Here is a 26,271-nt window from a genome sequence, read left to right as displayed (position 1 = left end):
TGTTTTTAGCAAAAAGTTATATTTAAATATAATATCTCTCCTCTCATGGTCCCCACCCAAACTCACTACTACTTTTTTATTAAAACTAGTATACGTCCCGTGCAATTGCACGATTTTTACAAAATTTTATTTCGAATTACAACATTTAGTTATTACTACAATAATTACATTTAAAAATGAATTACATTACTGAACATAATAAAATAACTTCATTATATACACACTACATTAACAATAAAATCAAGGTCAATACCCGTGTGATACACTTTTAATCCTACACTTTGATAGGCACATGGGTAATTTACTTGATTATTTGTTTCCTTTTTAGTGAATGGTGGAGAATTTATTTTTTGTTTTATTAGTACACCTATACTAATGTTATGATTATAGTCAATGGATATTTTTATCTAATATTCCTATAATATTAAAAAAAAAAAAAAAGTACATAGTTATGTATAATTATCTAATTTGATTAATTATTTAGGCTTGCATATTTGTGTTATATTTACAAAAAATGAAGTGCAATGTTTATAAAAATATAGATTCTTTACAACTTCATTTATTTTACTTTTCACCGAAAATTGTTGATTGGTTTATTCTTCAAAATAAAAAATAAAGTACAACATATGTATATAATTAGACAAAAAAGAATATTTTAAAGTCTTATAGGAAATTACTACTTTAATACCCAATAAAAATGATAAGAAAGATATGAAAAAATAATATTGGTAGAACATATATGGAAGAAATTTGATGTCAAATATAAAAGTTAATATTTGAACAAAAAAAAAAATCATAAAACATTTAGGCGGGAAAATTTTTAATTAGAAGATGACACGTGTCATCTCAAAGTTCGCCTTTAGTATAAAGTTATAAATTTCTTTCTTCTCACATTCATTATTTTTCAATAAACTATTAGCCACACTATCTTTCTTTTACAATATTTTAATACTCCAACTACCCTACTTGGCTCTTATTTTATTTAAGTCAATTATATTGCCCAAAAATATGTGTCGGTCAAAGTATAACACTTATTAAAGCACGGAGGGAGTATGCATTATAGGAGGTGTGGTCAGCCGCACAGAAAAAGCACTGAAATTCAATTATAAGAAAATAATTTGTCAAAATATCATTTTCAACCTATGCTTACTCCCTCCGTTGTTCATGTCACCTTAAATAAATAATATTCATTAGAAATATTTTCAATTCAGTAAAAATCATTAATTGAAGAAATATAATAGAAAATCAGTAAAAATAATTTTAATTTAGCAAAAATAACATTAGATCAGTAAAAATTTTAATTTAGTAAAAATAATCTCAGTTTTCTAAAAAATATCCAAACAATTAAATTGCTTAAAACTATTAAGCTCGCTATCTTTCTTTTGTAATTTTTTAATACTTCAACAACCTCATTTACTTAAATTAGGTTGTGTATTATTCACATGTTCATATAGCACAATCTTAAACAATAAACCATGCAATATTTGATATTAATTAACCTTCTTAAACAAAACATTTATCGGAGGATTATATTATTCAAGGCATCTTTCGAAAATAAAAATTATGAGTACTGATTCAATTATCTATATTTTAGCATGTCATTTTAAGTTTAGTATCAAATGGTTAGAATTCTTTTTCATTGAGACACCTCCATTACATTTGACATTGTTCACGCCCTTTCATCAAATGATGACCTATGAGGACTACACCTAGGTCCTACCGAGTCTGCTTCCCCCTACTAATTCAATTACCTATATTTTAGAATGTCATCTTAAGTTTAATATCAAATTTGCTAGAAGTCTTTTCATGGAGACACCAACATTTAATTGCCGAGTCAGCCCTTTCATCAAATAATGACCTATGAGGTTTATGACTAGGTTCTGCCGACTCTATCGATCTAACACCCCCCCCCCCCCTAATATTATTTTATTTTTATTTTTTTCCTAGCATGTTATCATCATTTGGTTAACTTTTTTCTTACATAATTATAAACTTAAAAAATATTGACAAAAAGACTCGTATTTCCCTTCCCCTTCATAAGTATAGAGTTGCGCAATCTTGTAGATAGAGCACAGAACAAGCTTAGTAAGAGTAGAGTAGTATATCACCCATTCAACGCCCAATCCTCGACGATGCAGGCTGTAGGAAAGCTTCCGCCGCCGTCAGCGCCACCGCTTCTTCTGAAGAAACCCACCAGCTTCTTCTCTCTCATCTTCCAACATCAAACTGCTAATCTTCCTCTTTTTCCAGAATCACTCCCCAATTACTCTTCATTATCATTATCTTCATCATTTTCGGTTAGTATTGAACTTCCCCAATTTGTTATATGTTTAATTGAACGAATTTGGAAATTGCCCTTTTAATTTTTCTGCATTTTATTATCAGGGTCGAACTGGGTTTTGCTTATTTGCCCAAAATAAGGATAAAAATCCAAACTTGGGTGCTACCCAATTGGTAGAGAATGAAGGAGAAATTGAAGATGAAGATGGGTTTGATTTTGATGAGGATGATGTTTTTGATGACGAGGAAGAAGAAGAGGATGAATTTGATGATGAAGAATTTGACGATGATGATGAATTGATGGTTACTTATGATAAGATGAATGAATGGCTTGAGAATAAACCAAGAGGGTTTGGTGAAGGGAAAGTGTATGATACTTCTGTTGAAGATAAGTTACTTGAAGAAATTGAGCAAAGTTTCAAAGCCCAGTTATCTAATATCAACAAGCTTAAGAATGAGGGCAACAAGCCTAAACCCAAGAATGACCCCCCGGAGGTGTTGTTCAATGGTGTGTGTAATCTCTCTCATCTTTGGGTGTTTATTGTTTTGCTCGGTTTTCGTTTATTATCCTGATTTTTCGTAGCCTTATTTAGCAAGAATGACCCATGGTTAACTCATAATTGGATGTAGAATTAGGCATAATCGTTCAACTATGTAGGTTTGGTCCATAAATGACCATTTCCTTGAACAAAGTCCTTTAGTGTTATATTTTTTTTGCAATTTATAGAATGTGCTGTTTTGACTAACTGGCATGATTTCTTATGTTTGTTGTTTGTAGATTTAGGGAGTGTATCATACCAAGATTTAGAAATTGGATGCTTGAATTTGCTAGAAATAAAGTTGGTTGAAAATATTTTGTTGCTTTTGAATTTATTGAGCTTTTCAGTTATTAATGGGGAACAAATAGATATATGTGTTTGATAGACAACATGAATTTTAATAAAGAGGTAAAGAACACATGTCGAGGAGGCTGTGAGAGGGTACAATTTACAGTCGGATGTAGGATGGACACCGTGATTTGTTTGTAATAGATGACTAGATGTCCCTTTTATGATGCAAATATGCCCGCTTAGTTGTTTGCCTTTATCCTTTATTTTAGGTGGTTTCGAGCAAAACTGTGTCTTTCGAGATTTGGAATTCAGAACAAACTTTGATATCTTAAGAAGGTCCAACTTTCTTTTTGCAGTGAAATTACAGAAATCAGAACCCGTGTCTAATTGCTCATTATTAAGTCGTTTATGGCACTGCTGCTTAGTAAATATTGCAACAGTAGAATGCCTTTCTCCCAAGAATAAATAGAAATACATGAGTTTAGTTTTTGTGACTTTGGCTACTTTGATATCTGATAAAGTAATATGACTAATATCTAATACTTGTATGATTTATACTACATATGTCTTGTACTCTTGCTCTCCACTTTGCTGCATGGTATTTTTCAACTCTGGCAACCCAACAACTTATCCTCCTCTCCACTTTGCTTATCCTCCTTGACTATATCAGGAACTATAAGCTTATAACTTTTAGGTCAGAATTCAGTGAGGGAGTCAACTAGATAGTTTGAACATTGATTTCAAACCATTGCCTTGATGGATCATATTTTGTTGCATAGAAGGAAAATGGTAGTGTTCCACAAAAACTCGTTAAAAAACCTTTCTCTTTGTCTTTTTATTATGCTCACTTTTCCTGAAATAGATGGTAAACGTCTATAGCAGACGCTTCCGAAGATGTGATGAGTGAATCTGAATTCTTCATGCATATCCTTTTGCAATTCCTAATCTGCTCACAGTGCTTTGTTGATCATATTGTCTGTGCAATGGGTTGTATATTCAATATATTAGATTAAAAGATTGAAGAATTGTGGGATTTATCATAAGATGCATTACCTGAAATGTCTACAGCTGCTGAAGGTGTTCCTGGTGGGATTCGTGTTCGTATCAGCAACCTTCCTAAGAAAAGGAATATCCACAGAGATCTAAAGTCTGCCTTTGAAGGAGTTTCTGGTATTATTAAGATATCACCGGTGAACTCTGGAAACAAAAAGACAAGGGATCCTGTCTGCAAAGGCCTTGCCTATGTGGATTTCAAGTCTCTGGCGGATGCAAACAGGTATCTGTTTTTCCTTCTCTCTGAGAGAAAGCAACCCATTTGTTTTGCAGGATTCTTACTTTAATTCTGTTTGAAAATAATTGTTTCTTGACTCTATGTGATAGTAAAAGGGGAGCATATAAAACTCTGATGATACTCTTTTCTGTGGCAATTTGATCACTTACAACTGTTCTCTGGATCATTATATTAATATTGTGAGTTAAATGGAGTCTTCTGTTACAACAGGTTCATTCAGATGTTCTCAGGCCAAAACATTTCTTTTGGTAAGTCTGAGAAGCCTATAAAGTGTGAAATTTTAAAGCCGCTTGATGGAAGTTATGAAGGGTCATCAGATGATGGATACAACAGCACTTCTGAAGGAAACTTCCTTGTCTCGGAGGAGGAAGAAGATGAAGATGATGATGTTGAGCAAGTTGACACTTCGTTGCAATTTAGGGATGATGATGATTATGTGTATGAAGAATTAGTTAAAGGCATCAAGGCCCTTGACAGCAAAAATGTTTTAGGGGACTTGCTCCAATTAAGTGCTAGTGAACGCTTAAAACAAGTAGAAATGCTAGAAGCAAAATTGCTGGCACGTGCTTCGTTAAATGAAAAGTCACCTAAAAAGAAGTCAGAGGTTAAAAAGAAACCAGACAAGAAGCCAAACCAAAAGACAGATAAGAATCATCCGAACCTAAAGCTAGAGAAGAAGCCAAAGCAACGTCTTCCAGGATCTGCAAAGAAGTAAGCTATGGTTTTTTGCATGAGCGTTTAGCTAACATGTTGGAAATGTTTGCATCAATGTTTGGATCTGATTGTATATCCAATTTTGACATATTGTTTGTCCATAATACAGGTTAAAAGTCAAGGAGAAGGCTAAACTTGCAGACGTTTTTGCTAGATATGGAACGAGAGGTGTCTCAGCTTCAAAAGAAAAGTAATCTGGATTATGTAAATTGTAGAATTCTGTCAAGTGTCAATTTGTCAACATTGGGTTATCTTTGCATAGGGGCATTTCCTATGTTTTACCTCTATATGGAAATTTCTCCATGCCTCGGGTCTTCCTATAATTTGCTAAATATGGAATGAGAAGGCTATACTTGCAGATGTTTTTTCTTGGTACGGAATTAGAGAAGCCTCGGTTTCAAAAGAAAGCAATCCGAATCATGGAAATTGTAGAATGTTGTCAAAGGGCACTTGTCAATGTTCGGTCATCTTCATATACGCATTTCCTATGTTTTACCTCTGCGTGGAAATTCATCCACACTTCTGATCCTCCTATCCTCCAAATACCCAAAAAAAAAAAAAAAAAGACAGATAAAGCTGTTTTTATTACTTTTAACAAGCAAACAGCGAGAATACAATGGTATGAGTGCAGATATCACACAGTTAAAGTTGTCAAATTAAGCACCCAGTTAAAGTTGTCAAATTAAGCACCGTATATTAGATAATAAGTGCAACTTGTGCAAATTAATGTTCCATTATTTTTGGATGAATATGCTATACAGATTTCTGTTTTCAGAATGGAACATAAGTAAGTTATATTACAGGACTTGAGTCTTGGTCATGCTCAGTTTTCATTTGTTCTGTACCTTCCCCTTGAGACTGTTCGTCTATGAACAGTTGGAGATTGAAAAAGATCGAAGCTACTATTTTCGATTGAATACATTCAGAACTGAAACAATAATTATGACAGATTATTTCAATTTCAGGCTTGTCTTGCTGAGATAAGCTCAAATCCCAGCACTGCTGCTGAGTGCTGAGTTGTTGAGTAAATTGAAACTACAAAAGGAGCTGCCATGTCAAATGCACCTGTTAGTATTGAAGTAAACCAATTCCCAAATCCACCTATCATCGCAGCCATGCAGGCTGACGACCATGAAAAAGGTCATTAGAAAAGTGTGAGCCAAGATGACAAGAAAATCCCAGGATTAAAGCAATGAAAGATGACCATAATGTCATTGTCACATCTTATACATTTTGCTTGTAAGTTTTCAAGAACTCTTCTGTGGGCCATATAGGTTGGTGAAGTTTTTGTCCCTTCAACTTTAAAATCAACTTCTCTTGCTGTAATCTACAATTTACTTCTTTGTACAGATTCTGAGACATCCTACTGCTTACTATTTAAAGATTCAAACATTCTCTAAGCCGAGAACACTTGCTATAATAACGGTAGCTAGGCCTTCAAATTTAGAATATATTTCATTTCCTGAATCTCCCATGAAATGAAGATCAGTTTCTTATTATGGCATGCATGCTTTCTACTGTATCTAGGTCTCTCTTCCTCTCCTGATCATCTCTTCTTCTCATTTTAGCTCTGTTTATTAAAGATTACACTTGTAGGAATGCGAATACGTGATATTCCCAAGATAGTTGCAGTACTTGAAAAAAAACATGTTGCTAAATATCTTAGTATGTAGATGTTACAAAGTTTGCATGTTATATTTTCTAAAACTTCTTTGTTCAACTGATGCAGGTGATACCCTACAAGCTTTGTCATATGACTATTCAGCAACTACAGAGGTACTTAACTTGATTGAAATTAAAGCTTGTTTACAAATATGTACCTGTAAAAAATGGTTCTTTGATATGTAGCTATGTTGAAAACCGATAAGTAAAATTAAAATGTTGCTTACTACGTACATTCTTGTTATGATACATAATTTCATTTGTTGCTATGCCATTTTGAAGTGTTTGGAGGAAGCCTGGAAGGTTCAATATGGTGGAGGAATCATACAAAATCCAGAGTTCAGTAATGGTATCGAAGGATGGACTGTGTTTGGTCAGGGGAAGCTTGAAGAAAGAATAACAAAAGATGGGAACAAGTTCATCGCGGCTCTGAACAGAACTCAGCCATCTGATAGCCTTTCTCAGAGAGTTCAGCTACAAAAAGGAAAAATTTATGCCTTTTCAGGTTATTTATAGCTTCTTACTCCTTTTCCAACTTTAGAACTTGCCTTGAGAAGGACTTGGCAACAATTTGAAACCAAATATGAGTAATAACATATAGTAGCTGATCATAATATAATCTTTGATGATTTTATTTCACTGGATTTTACAGCATGGATTCAAATAAGCCAAGGCAGTGAAATTATATCGGTAAAATTTAGAAGTCCTGGTGGAAATTACCTCCATGGAGGTACAGTGATAGCAGAGCAAGGATGCTGGAGCATGTTGAAAGGTGGGATAGTTGCAGCTTTTTCAGGTCCAGTTGATTTAACTTTTGAGGTATATTCTGATCGGTGCAATGTTTTTCTCAGGGAAAGTTATAGCATGAATTCTTATTTGGAAGGAGGCCTATGTTTGTTTCTTATTTGTCTACTTTCTCAAACTTCTCAATGTTTGTATATGCAGACTAAGAATACAGTGGATGAAATCTGGGTAGATAATGTCTCTTTACAACCTTTTACCAAGAAGCAATGGAAATCACAGCAAGAAAAGACCATTGCAAAGGTAAATGACACCGACATTATGACAGTTATATGGTACGTTACTATGTGAATTTAAGCATAATTAATCGTCGTTTATGTAGGTGAGGAAGAGTAAGGTGAAATTACATGTGACAAATAAAGATAACACTTCAGTAGCAGGAGCAAAGATTACTCTGAAGCAAATAAAATCAGGTTTCCCTACAGGATGTGAAATAAACCAGAAAATCCTAAACAGCAAGATATATCAAGATTGGTTTGCCTCGAGATTTTCAGTCACTGCTTTTGGGAACGAAATGAAATGGTACTTCACAGAAAAAACACGAGGGCAGGAAGACTATACCATACCTGATGCCATGCTACAATTTTGTGAGCAGAACAACATTGATGTTCGAGGTCACAACATCATTTGGGATGATCCAAGATACCAACCCACTTGGATAAACAATGAAACTAGCCCACAAGAGTTGAAAGATGCAGCTGAAAACAGGACGAAATCTGTTGTATTAAGGTACAAAGGGAGATTGATCCATTGGGATGTTGTGAATGAGAACTTGCATTTTAGCTTCTATGAGAATAAGCTTGGAGAAAATGCTTCAGCAGAGGTTTATGCTAGAACATATGAGCTTGATCAAAAACCGATTTTGTTCATGAACGAGTATAACACGATAGAGCTTAGCCAAGACGAAAATTCAATACCAGCAAAATATGCTAGAAAGCTGAAGAACACTCAATCATATTATAGAGAAAGGAGTGGTACTAATGATATATTGCCTATGGGAATAGGGGTGCAGTCAAGGTTCGGCACCGGTCAGCCCAACATTGCTTACATGAGAGCAGGAATGGACTACTTAGCTTCAATGAAATTCCCTCTATGGCTTACTGAACTCTTTGTTGACAAAGGGGAAAATCAGGTATTATCAATTTTTTACTTGTTACAAAGCATACTACTTCAAGAACTAGTGCTTGTTTTATACAGTATATACTTGGAGGTAAATCTAGCCAAACTAACCTGTATTCGATTATCCAACTAAATATCGAAATCACATCACCTGACTTTGAACCAAAACAAAGTTAACCCGACTTACATGAACTCAAAATAAGAAATATTGTTTGATTTATCATTATACACCAATTGACAGTAGAGTTGAAATTGAGCCCAAGGACTTGTAAGTTGAAACCCAAAGATGAAAAATAAATTGATCAAAACCGAGCCAAACCCAATACATATTATATTAGGAAAGGTTACATATATTTCTAGAGGTTGAAGTACTGCTTGTACAATTTTTAACATTTTTCTGTGACTATTTTGCTCGAAAATTATAAGCAGGCAGAGTATCTGGAGGATGTTTTAAGGGAGGGATATTCACATCCTGCTGTTGAAGGGATTGTGATATGGCCAACTTCACCATTCAGCAGCGAATGCAAGATGTGCTTGACTGATCAAAACTTCAACAACACACCCAACGGAGATGTCGTTGATAAGCTTATCGCGGAGTTTTCAAGCTCGAGACCATTGGAGATTTCTGCCAATGGCCAAGGAATTTCTGAAGTTGTGTTGCTTCATGGGGATTATGAAGTTACTGTAAGGCATCTTGAAACAAATTCTAACACAAAGTTGAAGCTGAAGGTGACTAAAAATTCAGCAAACTTTGTACTTGTTCAACTTGATGCATTTGTTCCCCATGTATCTATGTAAATGGGATTGCTGTTAGCTTTCCGTAATTATAATTTATCTTGCATTTCATTATCACCATTTTACGTCGAGTTTATAGAAGTGTCTTACAAGTTACCAGTGTCAGTGTGCGTAATGGACTATTGTAGTAATGTGTGTTTGCTTGGTAAAGTCTCAAGGTGGTACTTAAGACATGAGATCGATTACCTTCTACATCACTACTTTTCTCGGTTCTATACTTTAATGATCTTTACAAAATATAACAATTGTGTACCTTAAGTGAGAAGAATGAGTTATGGCACAATTAGAAGGCATTCAAAGCTCATCTATATATTGCTCTTAAGCAAGGTTGAAATTTTAAATCATATAACTTGAGTATATATTATGAAAAAAAAAAGAAAAGAAACTAGCAAGAAACCAAGAATGAATTGCTAGTAACTTTATTGACACCATATGTCCAAGAGTGAATTTACACACACAACAAAATTGACTTCTACCGGGTAACCAATACAAAAAGCATACAAGAGAGTATATTTTCAGTCTTCCGATACTTTCTGAGACAAAACTGACTCGTACCCGATTAATTAAATCGTATTTAAAATTATCATATTCTGTAACGGTAATTGACAAAAACCCCGTACTTGACTTGAACGGACCCGAAATTGAGTTAATAGTTTATTTTTACCAAGACACACACAATGATACCAATGTACCATCATTTCTCCCTCCTTGTTCCTCTGTTCTTTTCCCACTCCCACGCCCAACAACACCTCCTTCCTTCATCAAAGAGAATAATCTTCAGAAATTTGCCAGCTTAGGGTGGTACAATTCTTCATTTTTATCTAATGGCTGAAAAATTCACCCATTTATCATTAAAAAATACCTATAAATTTTCAATTTTTTCAGATTATGTTAGCATGCAATATAAATTCATAGTCTTACTCCTACTTCCTCCCAAAAAATTAAAAAAGGGTTACTTGTGAAATTCAAGAAGCTTCATTGCATGCAATCTTTGGTTAATTTTGATTAAGGTTTGTCTTAATCTCTTCAAATTGAATTTTCATTTTTTTTTTTAATTATTTTGGCTTTGATAATATATAATGCTTGATCATTTCTTGTTGTTTTGTTTTGTTTGTCAGGGATCAAGGAGGGTTGATTTGATATTCTTACAGCAATCTAAAAGTGCCCATTTCAATTTGGACAATAAAAAGCTCTAAAGGTAAAAATTTGCTATTTCTCTCTTGTTGAATTAAAAGAGCTTCTTTTTTTCCTTTTTTTTTTTTTGTTTTTTTTTTTTTTTGTGAGTGGATTGGAGTTTTAAGTAGGTTAGAAGAGGAATTCCTATTCTTTTCACTCAAATTTTATTTAGTTGACATTATTTTAACTAAATAAAACTATTGAAATTGTTTTTAACAATTGGAAATGATTTCTGCTATTTGACAATGAGCTTATTTTTAGTGATAGAGGGAACTAATCAAGGTGTGTTCTATTTGCCTTAGAGCATAAATATCAAGGAGGATGGCTTTGTCCTCTCAAACATTCTCTCTCCTTACCCTATTTTGACACCTCATACTCTCTTTCATCCGTCTCATTTCCCACTATCTCTTTTCTCTCTTCTATTTATTTTTCCCACATCAAATGGTATCCTCTTAATATATTTTATACTATAAATATGGCCCCACCTTCGAATTTTATCTTTGTGAAAGATTATTTTTTATTGATTTCTTAAATGATAAGGTCTAATAATAATAATAATAATAATAATTAGGATTCGATAATTAGCATACATAATAAAAATTACCATACTTTACCAATATTTTGATACAATAACACATGAAATTAGGAATAAAAACACTAATTGATACACTAAAGTAAAACAAATACAAGAAATTAAAGACAAATAACTAATTATCCTCCTTTTTCCTTACCGATTACTAGTATGCCCAAATCTTGCCCACAAATGTTCTACCAATTCTTGTTTAAGTGACATATGAGTTTGTTTATCATGGAGATTTTCTGGTTTTGCCATTAATGTGGTTAGATTAGGATTTTGGTAGCGCGGGGTTACGGTGAAAGTCGTTGCTCTTCGATTTGAAGTTCACGCCAAATACTCGGGTTGCTCAGTAGCAAACTCATTAGGATCCCAATAGTTAAGATAACTATCGCGCTCATCTTCCATGATCATATTGTGCATGATAATACACGCCATAACAATTGTATTGAGGATTTGGATTATTTGAAAAATTCATATTTCTTCCATAATTATGATTATTTTCATCCATTACAAAAGAAAATTATAAAAAGAGAGGAAAGAGAGGAAGGAGTGAAAAAAGATGAAAAATTGAAGTGCATAAAAAATGGCCAAAATTAGGTTCATTTTATAAAGAAAAAAAAAATACAACCGTTGGTAAAATCAGTTTTTTTAAATATGTTACCGTTATTTTTTTGAGCTAGTAAAATTATGTAACAAAAAAACAAATAAAAGCTTGACACTTGTCAACCAATAGTAGGCCAATTTAATAATGTAGCCGTTACTCCATGCTTTGCTATTTTGATGTTTTTGGGTGTGTCAAAGAGTTTTTCGTTTTTTTTTTTTTAATTTAGCAAATCGTGGTTGTTTGTTGAGAATTGTTTAGCAAACGGTGGGTTTTGGCTGTCCTCTTGGCACAAAGGACGAGGTGCTCAATCCTTCACCAGATGAGGATTGTTGAGAATCCTCTTCCCCGAGGATTCTCTACATTACCCAACATCAAAGAGGACTACTCCAAATCAGCAAAAACCCCATACAAGAGGACATATATCTTCTTTGATATTTATGCTCTTACCTGAACTAATCAAAACTTAAGATACATTTAATTAATTTAATTTTCATTCGTATGAGGGATGTGTTTTATTCACCTGGTATTTCCACTTATTTGAACTTAATTAAACTTAGTTGATCTTATACGAACTTATTTTAATTGTAAATTGAACTTAAGTAGCTCTTATTGACCATTATTAAAAAAAAGTTCCTAACTCATATGAACCTATATATATTGCCATCTTTTGAGCTTATGTGTTTTTTGTTTGTTTGTTTGTTTGCTTTTGTTTCTTTTCTGAAATAAGGTGAACAAAACTGGCCTGGACTTATCTGAACATATCAAAACTTATGAAACCTTAGGTGAACAAATATCAAAACTTATTAAACCTTAGGTGAGCAAATATAATGATGGTATTAGCTTTTATCTTCATGCAAAACCTTATTACTAAAGTAGATTTGATTTAGTATCTTGTATGTCTGCTTCTCAGGGCACCTACTTGTTAGTTCATTGTGTATAATGATTAATGAAGCTAGTTGGTACAATGGTTCCTGATATTATATTATAAAGGTTTTGTAAAAATTCATTGGGGCTGGTTGAAGCTCAGGCTGATCATGAGCATTTTTTTATTAGACTTCATCATCTTTTAACATTGTGATTCTGGTAATTTGGTGTATACTTAGGTAAAGAGGAAAATGGATTCGAATGCTTCTGGTTCTGATCACAATCGAGTACGAACTCCTATGTCAAGGCCTGGATTTGGAGTAAAAGGCCAAAAAATATCACTTTGTACTAATCACTTCAGAGTAGAGCTTGCTAATTCTGCAGACTACTTCTTCACTACTCTGTATGTCTCATTTTTCTTTATACTCATCTAATGCTTCCATAATCTTCTAAAAATGTAATTTTTATGTATAGTTTCTCATTCAATTTTATTTCCTCACTCTCTTCTACAAAATAAAGGTTTCGATTTATAACAAAGATGGCCAACCTGCTGAAGGGAAAGGTACTGGAAGGACAATAATGGACAAAATCCGTGAAATTTATAATCTTGATCTGGCTGGAAAGGACTTTGCTTATGATGGTGAGAAATCTTTATTCGTGTGGGGTGCCCTTCCAAGGAAAGAGCTGGACTTCACTGTTGTTTTGGACAAGATTCATTAATAAGGTAGCAAATATTTCTTGTTGAGTAAATCGAATTCCTGATGATATATGATATGTGAAACCTAACTTTGTTGATGATTTTTTTTCCATATACGTAGTAATGGTGATAATAGCAGCTTTAATGGAAGCGGAAGCCTTACTCAAGGTAGTGGAAAGAGGCAAAAGTGCGTGTTTCAGACAAGGACATTCAGAGTAGTGATGAAGTATGTAGGAAAATATCCAATGGTGCTATTACTGACATGCTACGTGGAAGACATTCTGAGAAAGTTCATGAAGTCATCAAGGTGCTAGATGTTGTCCTAAGGCAACATGCTGCAAAAAAGTGAGTATTGAAATCTATTTTCAAGTCGTTTCCCTTTATTTTTTGGCCTAATGTCTATTACATGTATTGAAACCGATGGCTTAAACTTCTCGTAGGGGCTGTCTTATTGTCAAACAATCATATTATCATGACGATCCAAAGAACTTCACTGATATTGGAGGGGGTGTCTTTGTATGGAAAGGTCTTCACTCAAGTTTTTGTCCTACTCAGAATGGATTGACTCTTAACATGGGTAAGCTTCCTCCCTTCCTCCTTTCTCTAACAAGTTTTCTATCTAATTTTTCATCAAATTCTTTGAAAATGTGGTTTTAAAATTTAAGCATTTTTAGGACTAATAATCACATGCATAACATTCTAATAATTCTGTCTTTAATGCAGATACATCCCTGACCACAATTCTAAAACCTGGTCCTGTGCTTGATTTTCTAGTTGCCAACCAGAATGTCAAAAATACATCTTGCATCGATTGGTCAAAGGTATTATGTTTCAAGAAGATGGAGGTGATTCCTGTAACCAGGTCATACTATGAAAATGATAGGGCTTGATATCATTTTGCTTTTCTGCAGGCTAGACGTGTGCTGAAGAATTTGAAGATAAAAATTTTCCCATCTAATAGAGAGAGTAGAATCACCGGAGTGAGTGAACACGTATGTAAGCAGCAGAGGTTAGTATGATTTATATCCACCTCCTCTTTGCTTTCAGATTCTGGCATTGGCTTCATTGCAACGATTCAATTGCTTGCAAGGTTTTTGCTAAGGAATGAAGGAAGAAAAAATGATAATCAAGAGGTGCAAGTGACAGCCTATGATTATTTTGTTAAGCATAAGAAGATGCACCTTCAATATTCTGGTGACTTCCCTTGTATTAACATTGGCAAAACAAAATCAAAGTTCTTCCCCATTGAGGTGATTATCCAGATACAGTTAATATTTCACAATTTTGTTTAATTTCTCCATCTCATACAAGGATGGCTGCTTCCAAGCCCACCTCCTGGTTGTCATCGCTCGATCACTTCCTTTTCCACCGAGCGAGCCTCTGGGATCTCCTGTAAACCCCCAACTAATCTCTCTTCCTGTATGCTTTGAAGCTATGCTCTTTGCTTCCCTTACAGCGCAGCGTTACACTAAAGAACTTACTCTCCCTCAAAGATTGATGCTTATTGAATCCTCAAGGCAGAGGCCCCTAGAAAAAATGACGATGTTGACAGAGGTATGACCCTAAAGTTTTCCCCCTTTTCTTTCCTCAAAAGTTGAAATTTTAACAATTTTTAAATTTTCTTTGGTAAACAGGCACGGAAAACCAATAAATATGCAACTGAGCCAATGCTGCAGTCTTGTGGTGTTTCAATTGCTAGCACTTTAACTCAAGTTGAAGGCCGTGTTTTGGCAGCCCCAAAGGTGATCATTTTCCCCTTCCATCCCCTGTTACATGCTCTATATCCCTGTTTGCAATCTTTACATCTATAGTCACTGGATTATTCACAGCTAATAGTAGGACGAGGAGAAGAAGCCGTTCCTCGTGCTGGCTTCTGGAATCTAAATGGCAAGGTAGCTAATACAAATATGCTATTTTTCTCTTAGTTTAACATCCAACTGTTAACAAATTACAATATTTGATAAATTGTGTTCTGTGGATGCTAGCTGAGCCTATGAGTGTTGATAGTTGGGCAGTGGTGAGTTTCAGATCATGCTTTGATCCAAGTATGGTCTGTACATATTTTGCTAAGTCTGGTGAAATGATGGGAATTGTAAGTTCCTACTGAAAAAAAATTAATTCCTTTTCTACATTTTCTGTTTGTTTTATCTTATTATACGCATTCTTTATTCTGTTACTAGTCTGTAAAGCCTCCGATTTGCATTATTGAGGAGAATAAATGCCTTAGACAAGCACCACCGGCCATTAGGGTCGAGAAGATATTTGAACAATTGGACATGAAGCTGAAGCCATTGAAAGCACAATCAAATAAAAAAAAGACGTGGCCAGATTTCAACTTTGCCTTCTGCCTAATAAAAATTCCGACATATATGGTCAGGGTCACCTTGTTGCATCTACACGTTTTTTTGTTCATCTCTGCAAAATTCTCATGAATCAAATTTGTTTCATTGTTTTGAAGGTCCATGGAAAAGGAAGACTCTTATAGAGCTTGGGATTTCAAATCAATGCATTTCATCAAGTAAACTTGACATGCAATATTTTAATAGTCTCCTGCTGAAGATCAATGCCAAAGTAAAATAATGTTGCTTTTTCGTGCATTTATATCCTTACATGCGTTAGAAGTTGCATTTGACACTAGTCTCTTTTGCTTCCTTGCAGCTTGGTGGTTTGCACTCTCGACTAGCAATTGAATGGAATTCTCCAGCTCTCTTTAAGAAGCCTACCATAATTTTTGGTATGGATGTATGTCATGGATCTACAGGACTACATGATTTCCCATCCATTGCTTCTGTAAGATGCTATCTTTCCTTGTACACTATTTTCTTCTTTCTATTAACTTTTTCCCCCCTCTAAATATTTCCTGCAACTTGCAGGTAGTAAGTTTGAGATGTTGGCCATCAATGGCTCATTACAGGGCATCAGTTCGTTCTCAGTCATCCAAGGCTGAAATTATAGTCTCTTTTTAAGCCCATGCCTGGCAATGGTGACAAAGACGAAGGCATGATCAGTTAGGTCCCTAAATTTCTTATATACATGTGCTTTAATTCAACTCAACAAATGATGACTGCATGCTGTTCAAAAACTTTTGTATATACACGTGCTTTATGCATTGGGTGATGTTTGGTTTGATTGTTTTTATTTCTTCTGTCCCTGTGCCAAGCAAGGAAAGTACATGCTCAAGCTAAGTCTTTTGTGCTTTCTGACAGGGAGTTATTAGTGGATTTTTTTCAACCTCAGGCAAAGTGAAGCCTTCACATGTTATAATATTCAGGTAGAATTTCTTCCAGTTTCATATTGTGAGATTTGAGTGTCTCGAGAAATTACTTCCTGTTATTTTTTAAAGTTCGCTGTCAGATTCTAGTGGAAAACTGGTAAACCTGAAGCAATGTTCTGATCATGGATCTAATTAATTATTTTTTTATGAAACTAAGTCTCTAGAGCTGCTATTTGATTATTGTTTTCATGTCTAGGGATGGAGTTTCCGAGAGTCAGTTCAAACAAGTCTTGAATGTAGAGTTCCATCAAATCTTGGAGGTCAGTTTTAATTCGAAAAGTTCTCTTTGCAGATTTTGCTAATAATTTCTGTATTCATCATGGTCTTTTTGAAGTCTTGCTTTCTTTTTAATGTCAGGCATGTAAGCATCTCGATTCAGATTGGCACCCAAAGTTTACCATAATCATCGCGCAGAAAAGGCATCATACAAAATTCTTTCAATCTAGACAACAACATCAAAATGTTCCTCCTGGTGAGGAAAATCCTTGTTTGAGATTTTTTATTTTGTTGTTTACATCGTCATCTCCTAAGCCTGCTAAAGCTCCTAAAATGCTAATGCAGGAACTGTGGTTGATAGCAAAATTTGCCATCCTCATTACTATGATTTTTACATGTGTCCGCATGCTGCATATGCTGTAAGTTGAATTTGTGATTACTTCAAGCTTAAGCCTTGAATTTGTAATTACTTTCTAATTTCTCCCTTGTCTCTAAGTTGTAGGCCACAATTCTATCCTGACTTCCGTAGATAATTGGCCATTTCTACATTTGCGCTATTCCATATTACCCTTTATGAAACCTCACCTAATTGGCTAATTCCAAAGAAAGACTGTTGGTATTTATGGGATTATAATATACAACTTTGAATGATGAAGGATTATTATGTTTATTGATGCATTAAAAAAAGAAAAATATCTATAAAAAAAATTGACCCTCAATCAGTACTTGTGTTCCACTATTATTTAGGGACGGAGGGAGTGCCAATTACAAGTGTCCTTTTGAAACATATTTATTTAACTCTGGCTAACTTTTTACAGGGTACAGCGAGGCCGATACATTACCATGTCTTGCTGGATGAGATAGGAATTTCATCTGATGAGCTGCAAGAGTTAGTTCATTCTCTGTCCTATGTGTATGAACAAAGGCCATACGCCCATACCTAACTTACCTTAAAATTAAAAAAACAAAAAAAAATTTATAAACTCATGATTAACGTATCCATTTCTACTGAATTACATGCAGGTACCAAAAATGCACGAAGGCCATATCCATCGGTAAAATCATAAGCTGTCCTCTAGACAACCCTACTAAAGCCGGAATTGATCTGATTACTGCATGGTATATTATCTGATTGAATTACTTTTGAACGCTTCTGCAGTTACTCCAATCAGATACGCACACCTAGCATCCAGCAAAGCGTCACAAATTTTGACTTCAGAAATGTTTTTAAATCATACAGAGGCTCAAGTACCTGAGCTACCCAAGCTGCATAAGGAAGTTTGTGAATCCATGTTCTTCTGTTAAATCTTATTAGCAGGTCGAAAACTTGGTTATGAGACTACTTGTATCGTTGAGTTGTTGCCACTGAAGTACTGAACTACTATTAAACTACCAGTTTATAGCTTAGCTAGCCTAGAATATATTCCTAGTGTTGTAACTTGTTAGGGGTATAAGCATTACATACTGTAATTATGTATATTTCGTAACTGTGTGAAATTTAGTGATGGCTCGTCCTAGTCATGACTTTGGAGATAGATATCATCGATGTTACCGAGTTACACTACACCCATGTAACAAAAAAGTGTTCATATATATATGTAAATTTGTAATTGTCAATTCGACACGAAATGTTTATATATGCAGGGATCTTAATATGAGTGAGAACAATGTCTCGATCCAATTTGAGGACTATGAAGTGTTACAAAGCATTAAGAAAGCTGTGCTCATTTTCTTTGCAAAAGGTAATTTATTTTTTCCTTATTATTGCTTAGCCTATTCCAGATTTCCTTTAGAGCCATTGTACTCTCTGATGAGGCCTTCTGGACTCGACGCTGCAAATCCGCTATGGCGTTGCTACCCTTCAACAACGTGACTTCGATCTTCTGATTTGTAGTCATCTATGGTTTTATATGATTTTCATTGATCTTTGTATGATGATCGAGTAGTAGATGCCATTACTGGACCTGTCACTCTTGCCATATCACCTTGATTCTTATTAATTAGGATATAGGCACATTTTTGTTAACTTGTATGCTTGATAAACAATTATGTATCTAATACCTTGCAAGTTGTCCGCGACGCCTTGTATCTAAGCATACACATAAGAAACATGGATTTTTAGTTTCTTGGTTAAAGAAATGCAAAACAAGTTTGATGAGAAATAAGAAATTAAACATATATGTCACTGTGCTTGTGTTTTGGATCTTTGATATATATAAGTTTGGTATGGTTGATTATAGTTATGCTACATACAATAGTGGAGGAGTCATTAATTAACTTTACACCACAAATATTCACTTTCTAATCTTCAAATTCTACAAAACTTATCTAAGAATTTCAAGATGAAAAGGAAAAAGGCTAAAAGAAATGTTGTCTAAGCTGCTTAAGGAATATGGGAATTAATTCGATGGAGGAGGGTGTGGTGGTTGAAGAATTTATTCAACTGATTTTGAAAGTCTATTATGTCTTACATTATATCTTTATTCATTGATACGACATCCGCTTTTTCCTCTGTTCTTTTTCTATCTTTTATTTAGTGTATCAATTTAAAACACGAAAAGGTGATAGTTAGTGTGAAGTAAGTCTCTCTTTTGACTTTTCGGACATTAAAAGAGAAAATTGTTTAGAGATAAGACCTTACAGATATTGGTATTATTACACTGTGAACCATATGGTGGGGTATGCATACTTTCTATTATTCTATTAAGTTTAGATAAGTTCAACACTTTAACGGTATGTTAATTAAATATATATCTATGTATTCCATTTACTTATGACCTAATTATGCTTCTATTAATCTTTTAAATGGAGGCCTTACCCCTAATCACTCAAAGAGTTAGGACAAAGAGAAAACAGTGTGAGTGTATAAGATACTTTTTCCTCAATAAAAATGGAAGTTATTTGTTGATTCCTGTCAACTTCAAATAGCTGGCATCCTATAATACATTTAACAAAGTAAATTTATTAGCCAACTAATACAATCTTGACCTAACCAAAAACTCCAAAATGAATAACAATTCTCTAATCCCTGGACCACCTAAATTACACCAGATAATTGTCTTGTTGAAGAACTTTGGCAGTATAAGCTGCAAGTATTTTTAACTTAATTCTGGAGATTGATTTGAGCACCAGTTGTAGAGAAAAGGTACAGTAATCCCTGAGATTCGTATAATTCTGCGCATCACAACCATCTAATAATACAGCACCAGTCATTTTTCTTATTCCAAAAGTTTCAGAGAACTTCGTCGAAATTTACTGGTAGGGACTTTGGGGGGTGGGGGGGGGGGGGTGGCGGTGTTGGTGTTGGTGTTTGGGGGCTGTATAAAAAGTCGAAAATTTTCAGCTCCAAAGCTCAAATATGACACTTCAACTTCAAAGGTTTAATAATTTACACAAAATCAACTACAAGTTACATTGTTATAAATGTGTATAATGATGATAATACTATTTACAAAACAGGTGGGCATGCAAGAATGATGCAGTATTAAAGTGCCCCTAATTTCTAAATGCGCTTCTGCCCTACTTAGAACTACCTGGATAATCCAATTCTGATGGAATTCTTTGTTCGCATTCATTGTTTTCCTGCTTATTGAACTCTGTTTCTAAGTCGAGCCCAAACCCAGCAGCGGAGCCATATAGATTCCGATCCCACTGGTCGAGGAGAGCCTTCTTCGGACTATTCTCTAAAGGAACTGAGAGAGTATCGATGTTGCTTGATGAATAATCCAATTTCTGCTTCTTCCGAGGAGATGTGGGGCCTGGTGAGGCTTCCCTACCTGGCTGAGAATCTGCCAATTTTTCTCTTTCCTCTTCTTGATTGTTGGATGATGGCAGCGTTTCAGAAGCTCTTAGGACACTACCCAGCTTCTGCTGCTCCTCTATGATCTTCTGCAGATACTTCCCCTGCGCTTCAATTCTCATTTGCAGCTGCCTTTGCACCTTCAAGAAAAAAACAGTTACTGAGGATATACATCTCAGAGAATATATGTTTAAATCACTGATTTTAGAAGCATAAATTACTAGATCTGTGCCCATAAGATGGTATCCTATATATGGTTATATAATCAGAAACGTGAACCACATAACACTAGGTCAAATTCTTGTTTGAAAATGAAATATATTACTCCCTCACAGGATCGCAGGCCATATTTCTATTTTAGCCTGTCCTTAGTAGCCACTTTCATAATTACATTACATCTTGAGCTCTAACATGTCCACACTCCCCCCCCCCCCCCCAACACACACACACACACACCGCCCTTCTCTTTTTATCTGGAAAAGACAATTTATCATCGAATTCCATAGTAATGTGGAGATGAAATTTTATAAACTGTGAAAGATGGTTATGGTATTTTAAAAATATCCTAATAAATGACCTTGAATTAAACGTGGCATACTATAAAAGTATAAAGGGTCAGAGTGACTACTAAGTAGGAGCAAGTTCTTAAGAAATGCTCAAAATTAAGTCCTTTCCATCAATAAAAAAAAGAATTGATTCATAAATGTTAACCTCAAGCTGCTCATGAAGACGTTTCTGAACCTCCATTTGCATTTTAAGTGCCTCATTAATCTGTAATCCCCTGAAAAGCAGTAGATATAGGAGTGTAAATAGTAGTATCAACGCCCATGTCGTGTGCAGCTCATGTAATAGCAGGAGGGTCAGAAAATTGCATGTGAAATTGTGAAGATTGGATAAAGCTAGAAGACACTCACTGGGAAGAATCTGCGTTTGCTAAACCATCCAAAGAAACTTTCTTTTCATCCTTGGAACCTATAAAATCAAGAGAAAAGTCAACATTAATTACACAATAAATAAAGAAGATATAACAAAATCAGAGTATACAGGCAGGCACCTGTACCATCTCTGGGTGACTCCGGTAGATACTTAGCAAGGCGATACTTCTGCAGAAAAGAAAATAATACATTCAACTGGGTTGAGCATCATGAATGATAATTTGAAACACTGATTATATCTTTACTAGAGAATAAACCAATTACTGTGAAAGTATGAGCATATGGAATAAACTGAGGATGGACCTGTAAATGACTTTTCACATGGTAGATGGTAAGTCCGGGTACACCCATCACTCTTAGAACTCCTTTAGGGGTTGCCCCTGCAAAACAGAAATGGTAATGAATTTTCTCATATTTTCAACAGATAAACTAATAAATAACAAGGTTTTCTTGGCAAAAACACAATCGAGTAAGATTGTAAGAGTCACATTTCTAACAATAATATGCAAGTGTATCCACTCCAAGAGCATCTCAGAAAAGATTTTTAAGAAAAGAAATGCATCCTCCAAAAAATCCATAACTAGTATGGGGCCCTTTGCATTAACGAGCAATAGTAAAAAGACTCTTTTTGGAATATCACTTTATTTGAGTCAAGCATGTAGCATCAGTAAGGCATTCAAAAATATCAACTACACTGATAGAAATAAATGTTTTTCAGCACTTATCAAAAATAAAAAACCTTAACTGAACATATTAGCGTCAAATGAATATGATACTAAATGTCTATTTCTGAAAATTCATTGTCCTCCAGGGCTTCGCTTATAGAAGAATAAATGTAATACTAATCTGTAGTGACAGCAACAAAAATAATATATATAATAAAAATCATGTCCAGATCAAGGACCTAGTAAATTATTACTATTATACAATTCCTTACAGTTTCAGATACATTCGGAAGTCTAAATCTTCCTAATATGCAAGCCTCTACCAGCATATCATATTTATATTTTTGAAGTAGATACGTGTCAGCAATGTGCTACAAATAATAAAATTAAAAAAATTAATTTTTTTTTTAAAAAAAAAAAAAGAGAGATAAATATAAAAGAATAGAAGGAGATCTCTGATATGATATGTTCATCAACAATAGAAGAGACCATATCAAGAAGCTGCAAAAGCAGAGAAAAGGGGAAAGGCCGGAAAAACATGTGGCAGATAAAGGGAAAAAAGAGAGGCAAAAATTACTAAGCTACAATCTGACCTGTGTACTCATCAAGACTACACTATACTCTACTGAGTGTCTTGTTTGTATGAAAACTCATGTTTTAATAATGGGCTTCAGTGGTAGAAAGAACGAGAAATGCATGTGTAAGACTTCAGTGCAAAATGGTATTGAAGTGGAAGAGGAGAAAAAGTGAGATTCTAAATAAGTTATCAGATCCTTCCTGAATCAGTCCAAAGCTGGTTCACAGCTAGCCTGATTCTTACAACGTTCAATCTCGGCTAGGTCTTGTCATATGGCTACCAAACAAGGTAAAGATTAATGCTGGTTTCCTAGCGACTAGAAGGAGGTACACCCCATAACGTATACAACTAATTGGGGAAAAAGGCGGAGAGAATGGAGTCCATATCTTCCTGAAAGACTCCAATCAAAACACAAGCCACCATCCCAAAACATAATTTCAAAATGACATGAGCTAAGGTGGCAGGAAAAAAAATTTCAAGCCCTTGTAAAATCTAAGCAAAATCAAAGGCAAGTTGTATTCCAAGGCCAAACACAGCAAGCAAAAAAGACTTATTTAATGCAATTTTGTAACTGTAGCACCAAAAAAAAACCTTTTTTTCCTTTGACAAGGATCCTCACCCAAAGCCTTCAATTTAAGTAGTTAAGTACACAGCTTCGTAGGAGGCCTTAGTTAAGTTCATCTAGGTTAACTAGTGACAAGCAGCAACCATAAAAACTGATTTGCATGGAATGAAACTTTAGTAAACTACTATTGTCCACAGGACCATGGATTAACATTGACTTAACAACACATTTCATTGCTCAAAAGAAAATACCCACTATCTGGTCCACCAAGTTGCGTGATGGCATCTACAAAACGGTTGTGAAGATCTTCAGTCCATCTTAGCCGTTGTTTCCCACTTCCCCCAGGAGGTGTTGAGCTCTTCATGGAAGAATTTCCCATGGCTCCAGCATTTGCAACTGGCTCACTCCCTTGTGTTTTATGTGGCACCAAGCTCACTGTCGAGAATTTTTTAGCGTGGTACATGTTGAATAGCCTGCAATTTCCAGGCAGAAACAAAAAAGGAATCAGCATTAAACATTCTGATACTTAACTGTATTATACGAAGTAAGATCCTTTTAACCCATTACCATAAATTAACAAGTACATAGTTCAGATTCCTTCAAAAACCGAGACACACTAGTCTGTAAGAGACTTAACATTTCAGTGTAAGTTAAGAAGAATAAGTTCTGCCGGATTTTCAGAATCACACCCATGATTTTTGCAACATCTAACCACACCTTATATGGTACTCTCCAACTAGCTACAACATTCATCACCCATCAAAAACAAAGGAAACACTGAGCAGCTATAATGATTGAAGCCTCAAATTCCAGCTCCCTATTCACATTCACTAAGAAGCCGCAACAGTCAACCTAAATAACCAATCACCGAAACCAATGAAAGTATTCCCTATAATGTTCTTATATAGCAGCTCAAACATGTTCTTGAAATAATGAAATATCATCTCATCTTCCCAAAAAATACAAAGTAATTCACTCTTAAGTGTATGATCATCATCTAACATTAAAACATGAAGAAGAAGCAACTATAAAAGCTTCAAATCCTTTAACTGTCAATTGTATCACCAACATAATAATTATACTAACTTTCATCAGCATGACCTAATTTGAACACAAATCAATACCATTTTGTAATTCTAACACACACATCAAATATTGCAACACAAAAAATACACCTCAGATTTAAATTCAGCATATATTCCACACTATTACACTTCCAACAAGATCTAATTAGGGTAAAAGATAAAATTTAACCATTAAAATATTAACAAAAAATTTACCAGAAAGAAGAACGAAGCTTTGCATCAAATTTAGGCACCTTTTCTCAAAAATTCACAAATCTGAAACTGGATTTCTGGGAAAATTAGACAGTTACTATCATGAAGTCACCCTTTAAACCCAGGAACTTCAATTAAACCCAGAAATTGATGATATCAGAGGAGTCAAAATCTGGACTGTTGACAAACAAATATTAAAAAAAGAGTGAGAAATTCAAGAACCCCAGTTCAGAAAATTATGATTAATTCAAAAGGGCAGCTTCAGATTTTGCAAACTTCAGCTCGATTAATATTGAAAGCCAAAAGGGGTAAAAATTATGAAAAATAGGGGGAAATTCAAATGAATAAATGGGCAGAAACAAAAGAGGAGATTGGCGTTGAGAAATTTGTGGCAGAGGGGTTTTTTTTTTTTTTTTTTTGGTTTTTGCAGAAATTTGGATTTTATTTCTGAGTAATTTTGCTGAGATTTTGAGGGAAGAGAGAGAAAGAGAAAGGGGGGACAGAGAGAGAAAAAAGGGGAAATCTGGGATTGAATCAACCCCCTATAGCGTGGGAAAGACGACGGTCGACGGCCATTTACACGTTTCAATCGGAATAGAATTTTTTATATAAAAATAAATAAATACTTTAATTAATTTCTTCCATTTTTTGAAAGAATTTCTTCCATTTTCGTACTTAGGTTTAATTTTTATGATATACTTCGTACTTACTCTACTCTCTACTCTCTAGTCTTCCTTCAAATAAAATAAATAAAAAAAAAAACTCTACTCTCTAGTCTCCACTTAAGTTCTAAGTTTGATGGTGTGAGTGAAAATTTGTTTTCTAATATCCGATTTTGAGTTGGGATTGAATTTTCAAGTGTTCAATCTAAAATAAACAAAGTATTATGAATCAGAGATTATGAAATTTTGGAATTTTGAGCTTGGACGAATCTTTTATGATTCTGTATATGATTGCAGGCATCATATTTTGTTAGGTATTGTAGACAATGTATATAAAATAATAGTAAGATTCACTCAAGATTATGGTTATTGATGGAAATTAAGATCACTTTACACATATGGCTTTTTGTTTATTATACTTATTACATCTATCAATTGAGTTACAAAGGTTTAAACAAAATAATATTCTTGAATTGTTAATGTATTAACTCTAATGGCTACTACCGCACAACCCTTAAGACGTTAGAGAGGAAAAAAATGATCCCAACATTGTTGAGACCTTTTCCAAAGGGACAAACATAACATTTGTTTCGGGGTTTTCTGTGTCCCGCGGGAGAGTTACAATTCCAAGACTGGATTCCGGGCACCTATACCAGCAAAACAACGGAGACTCCGGTTGGTTGGAGTTCCGCCTCCGACGATCAAGTTATATGGAGTATGTAAAAAGCGCGGAAAGTAAAGTATCTTATCGGATCCCGAGATCAGGAGTAATATCTGCAATTAATAATTGCTCTGTTTTTGTGGGAATATTTTTGTATATGTGTCTCCAGGTGGGAACATCTCCCTATTTATAGGGTCTTGGGATGCGTGCCGCCATCCTAGGTTACTGAA

General features: G+C 34.6%; 3 protein-coding genes and 1 pseudogene across 6 annotated transcripts; 3 read left to right on the top strand and 1 right to left on the bottom strand.

The window, feature by feature from the left end:
* Window positions 1-1,914: 1,914 nt before the first annotated feature.
* On the top strand, window positions 1,915-5,737 carry LOC110711527 (protein SQS1-like). Its single transcript, XM_021889934.1, has 5 exons — window positions 1,915-2,297; window positions 2,386-2,788; window positions 4,179-4,386; window positions 4,612-5,112; window positions 5,225-5,737. Exons 1-5 carry the CDS (start codon window positions 2,133-2,135, stop codon window positions 5,307-5,309), a joined length of 1,362 nt encoding a protein of 453 aa, XP_021745626.1. The 5' UTR covers window positions 1,915-2,132; the 3' UTR covers window positions 5,310-5,737.
* A 632-nt stretch (window positions 5,738-6,369) lies between these two features.
* On the top strand, window positions 6,370-9,689 carry LOC110711526 (anti-sigma-I factor RsgI6-like). Its single transcript, XM_021889933.1, has 7 exons — window positions 6,370-6,642; window positions 6,845-6,891; window positions 7,060-7,282; window positions 7,430-7,596; window positions 7,723-7,821; window positions 7,901-8,710; window positions 9,127-9,689. Exons 1-7 carry the CDS (start codon window positions 6,594-6,596, stop codon window positions 9,493-9,495), a joined length of 1,764 nt encoding a protein of 587 aa, XP_021745625.1. The 5' UTR covers window positions 6,370-6,593; the 3' UTR covers window positions 9,496-9,689.
* Window positions 9,690-12,676: 2,987 nt separating this feature from the next.
* On the top strand, window positions 12,677-18,517 carry LOC110711568 (annotated as a pseudogene).
* A 1,719-nt stretch (window positions 18,518-20,236) lies between these two features.
* Window positions 20,237-25,524, bottom strand: LOC110711531 (myb family transcription factor PHL7-like). 4 transcript variants are annotated; one of them, XM_021889942.1, is made up of 7 exons: window positions 24,722-25,524; window positions 23,697-23,914; window positions 21,938-22,014; window positions 21,760-21,802; window positions 21,614-21,671; window positions 21,411-21,480; window positions 20,237-20,839 (listed from the first exon to the last, which is right to left on the bottom strand). In XM_021889942.1, exons 2-7 carry the CDS (start codon window positions 23,902-23,904, stop codon window positions 20,420-20,422), a joined length of 876 nt encoding a protein of 291 aa, XP_021745634.1. In that variant the 5' UTR covers window positions 23,905-23,914; window positions 24,722-25,524; the 3' UTR covers window positions 20,237-20,419. The 4 variants fall into 4 exon arrangements, with proteins under 4 accessions (XP_021745634.1, XP_021745633.1, XP_021745635.1 ...); XM_021889941.1 differs by having other exon boundaries at window positions 21,754-21,802; window positions 24,722-25,521; XM_021889943.1 differs by lacking the exon at window positions 24,722-25,524 and having other exon boundaries at window positions 21,754-21,802; window positions 23,693-23,863.
* Between the last annotated feature and the right edge of the window lie 747 nt (window positions 25,525-26,271).

This window comes from Chenopodium quinoa, unplaced genomic scaffold (assembly GCF_001683475.1).
Source record: "Chenopodium quinoa cultivar QQ74 unplaced genomic scaffold, ASM168347v1, whole genome shotgun sequence".
In the NCBI taxonomy this organism is placed as follows: domain Eukaryota; kingdom Viridiplantae; phylum Streptophyta; class Magnoliopsida; order Caryophyllales; family Amaranthaceae; genus Chenopodium; species Chenopodium quinoa.
This window is presented reverse-complemented; position numbering and strand designations above follow the sequence as displayed.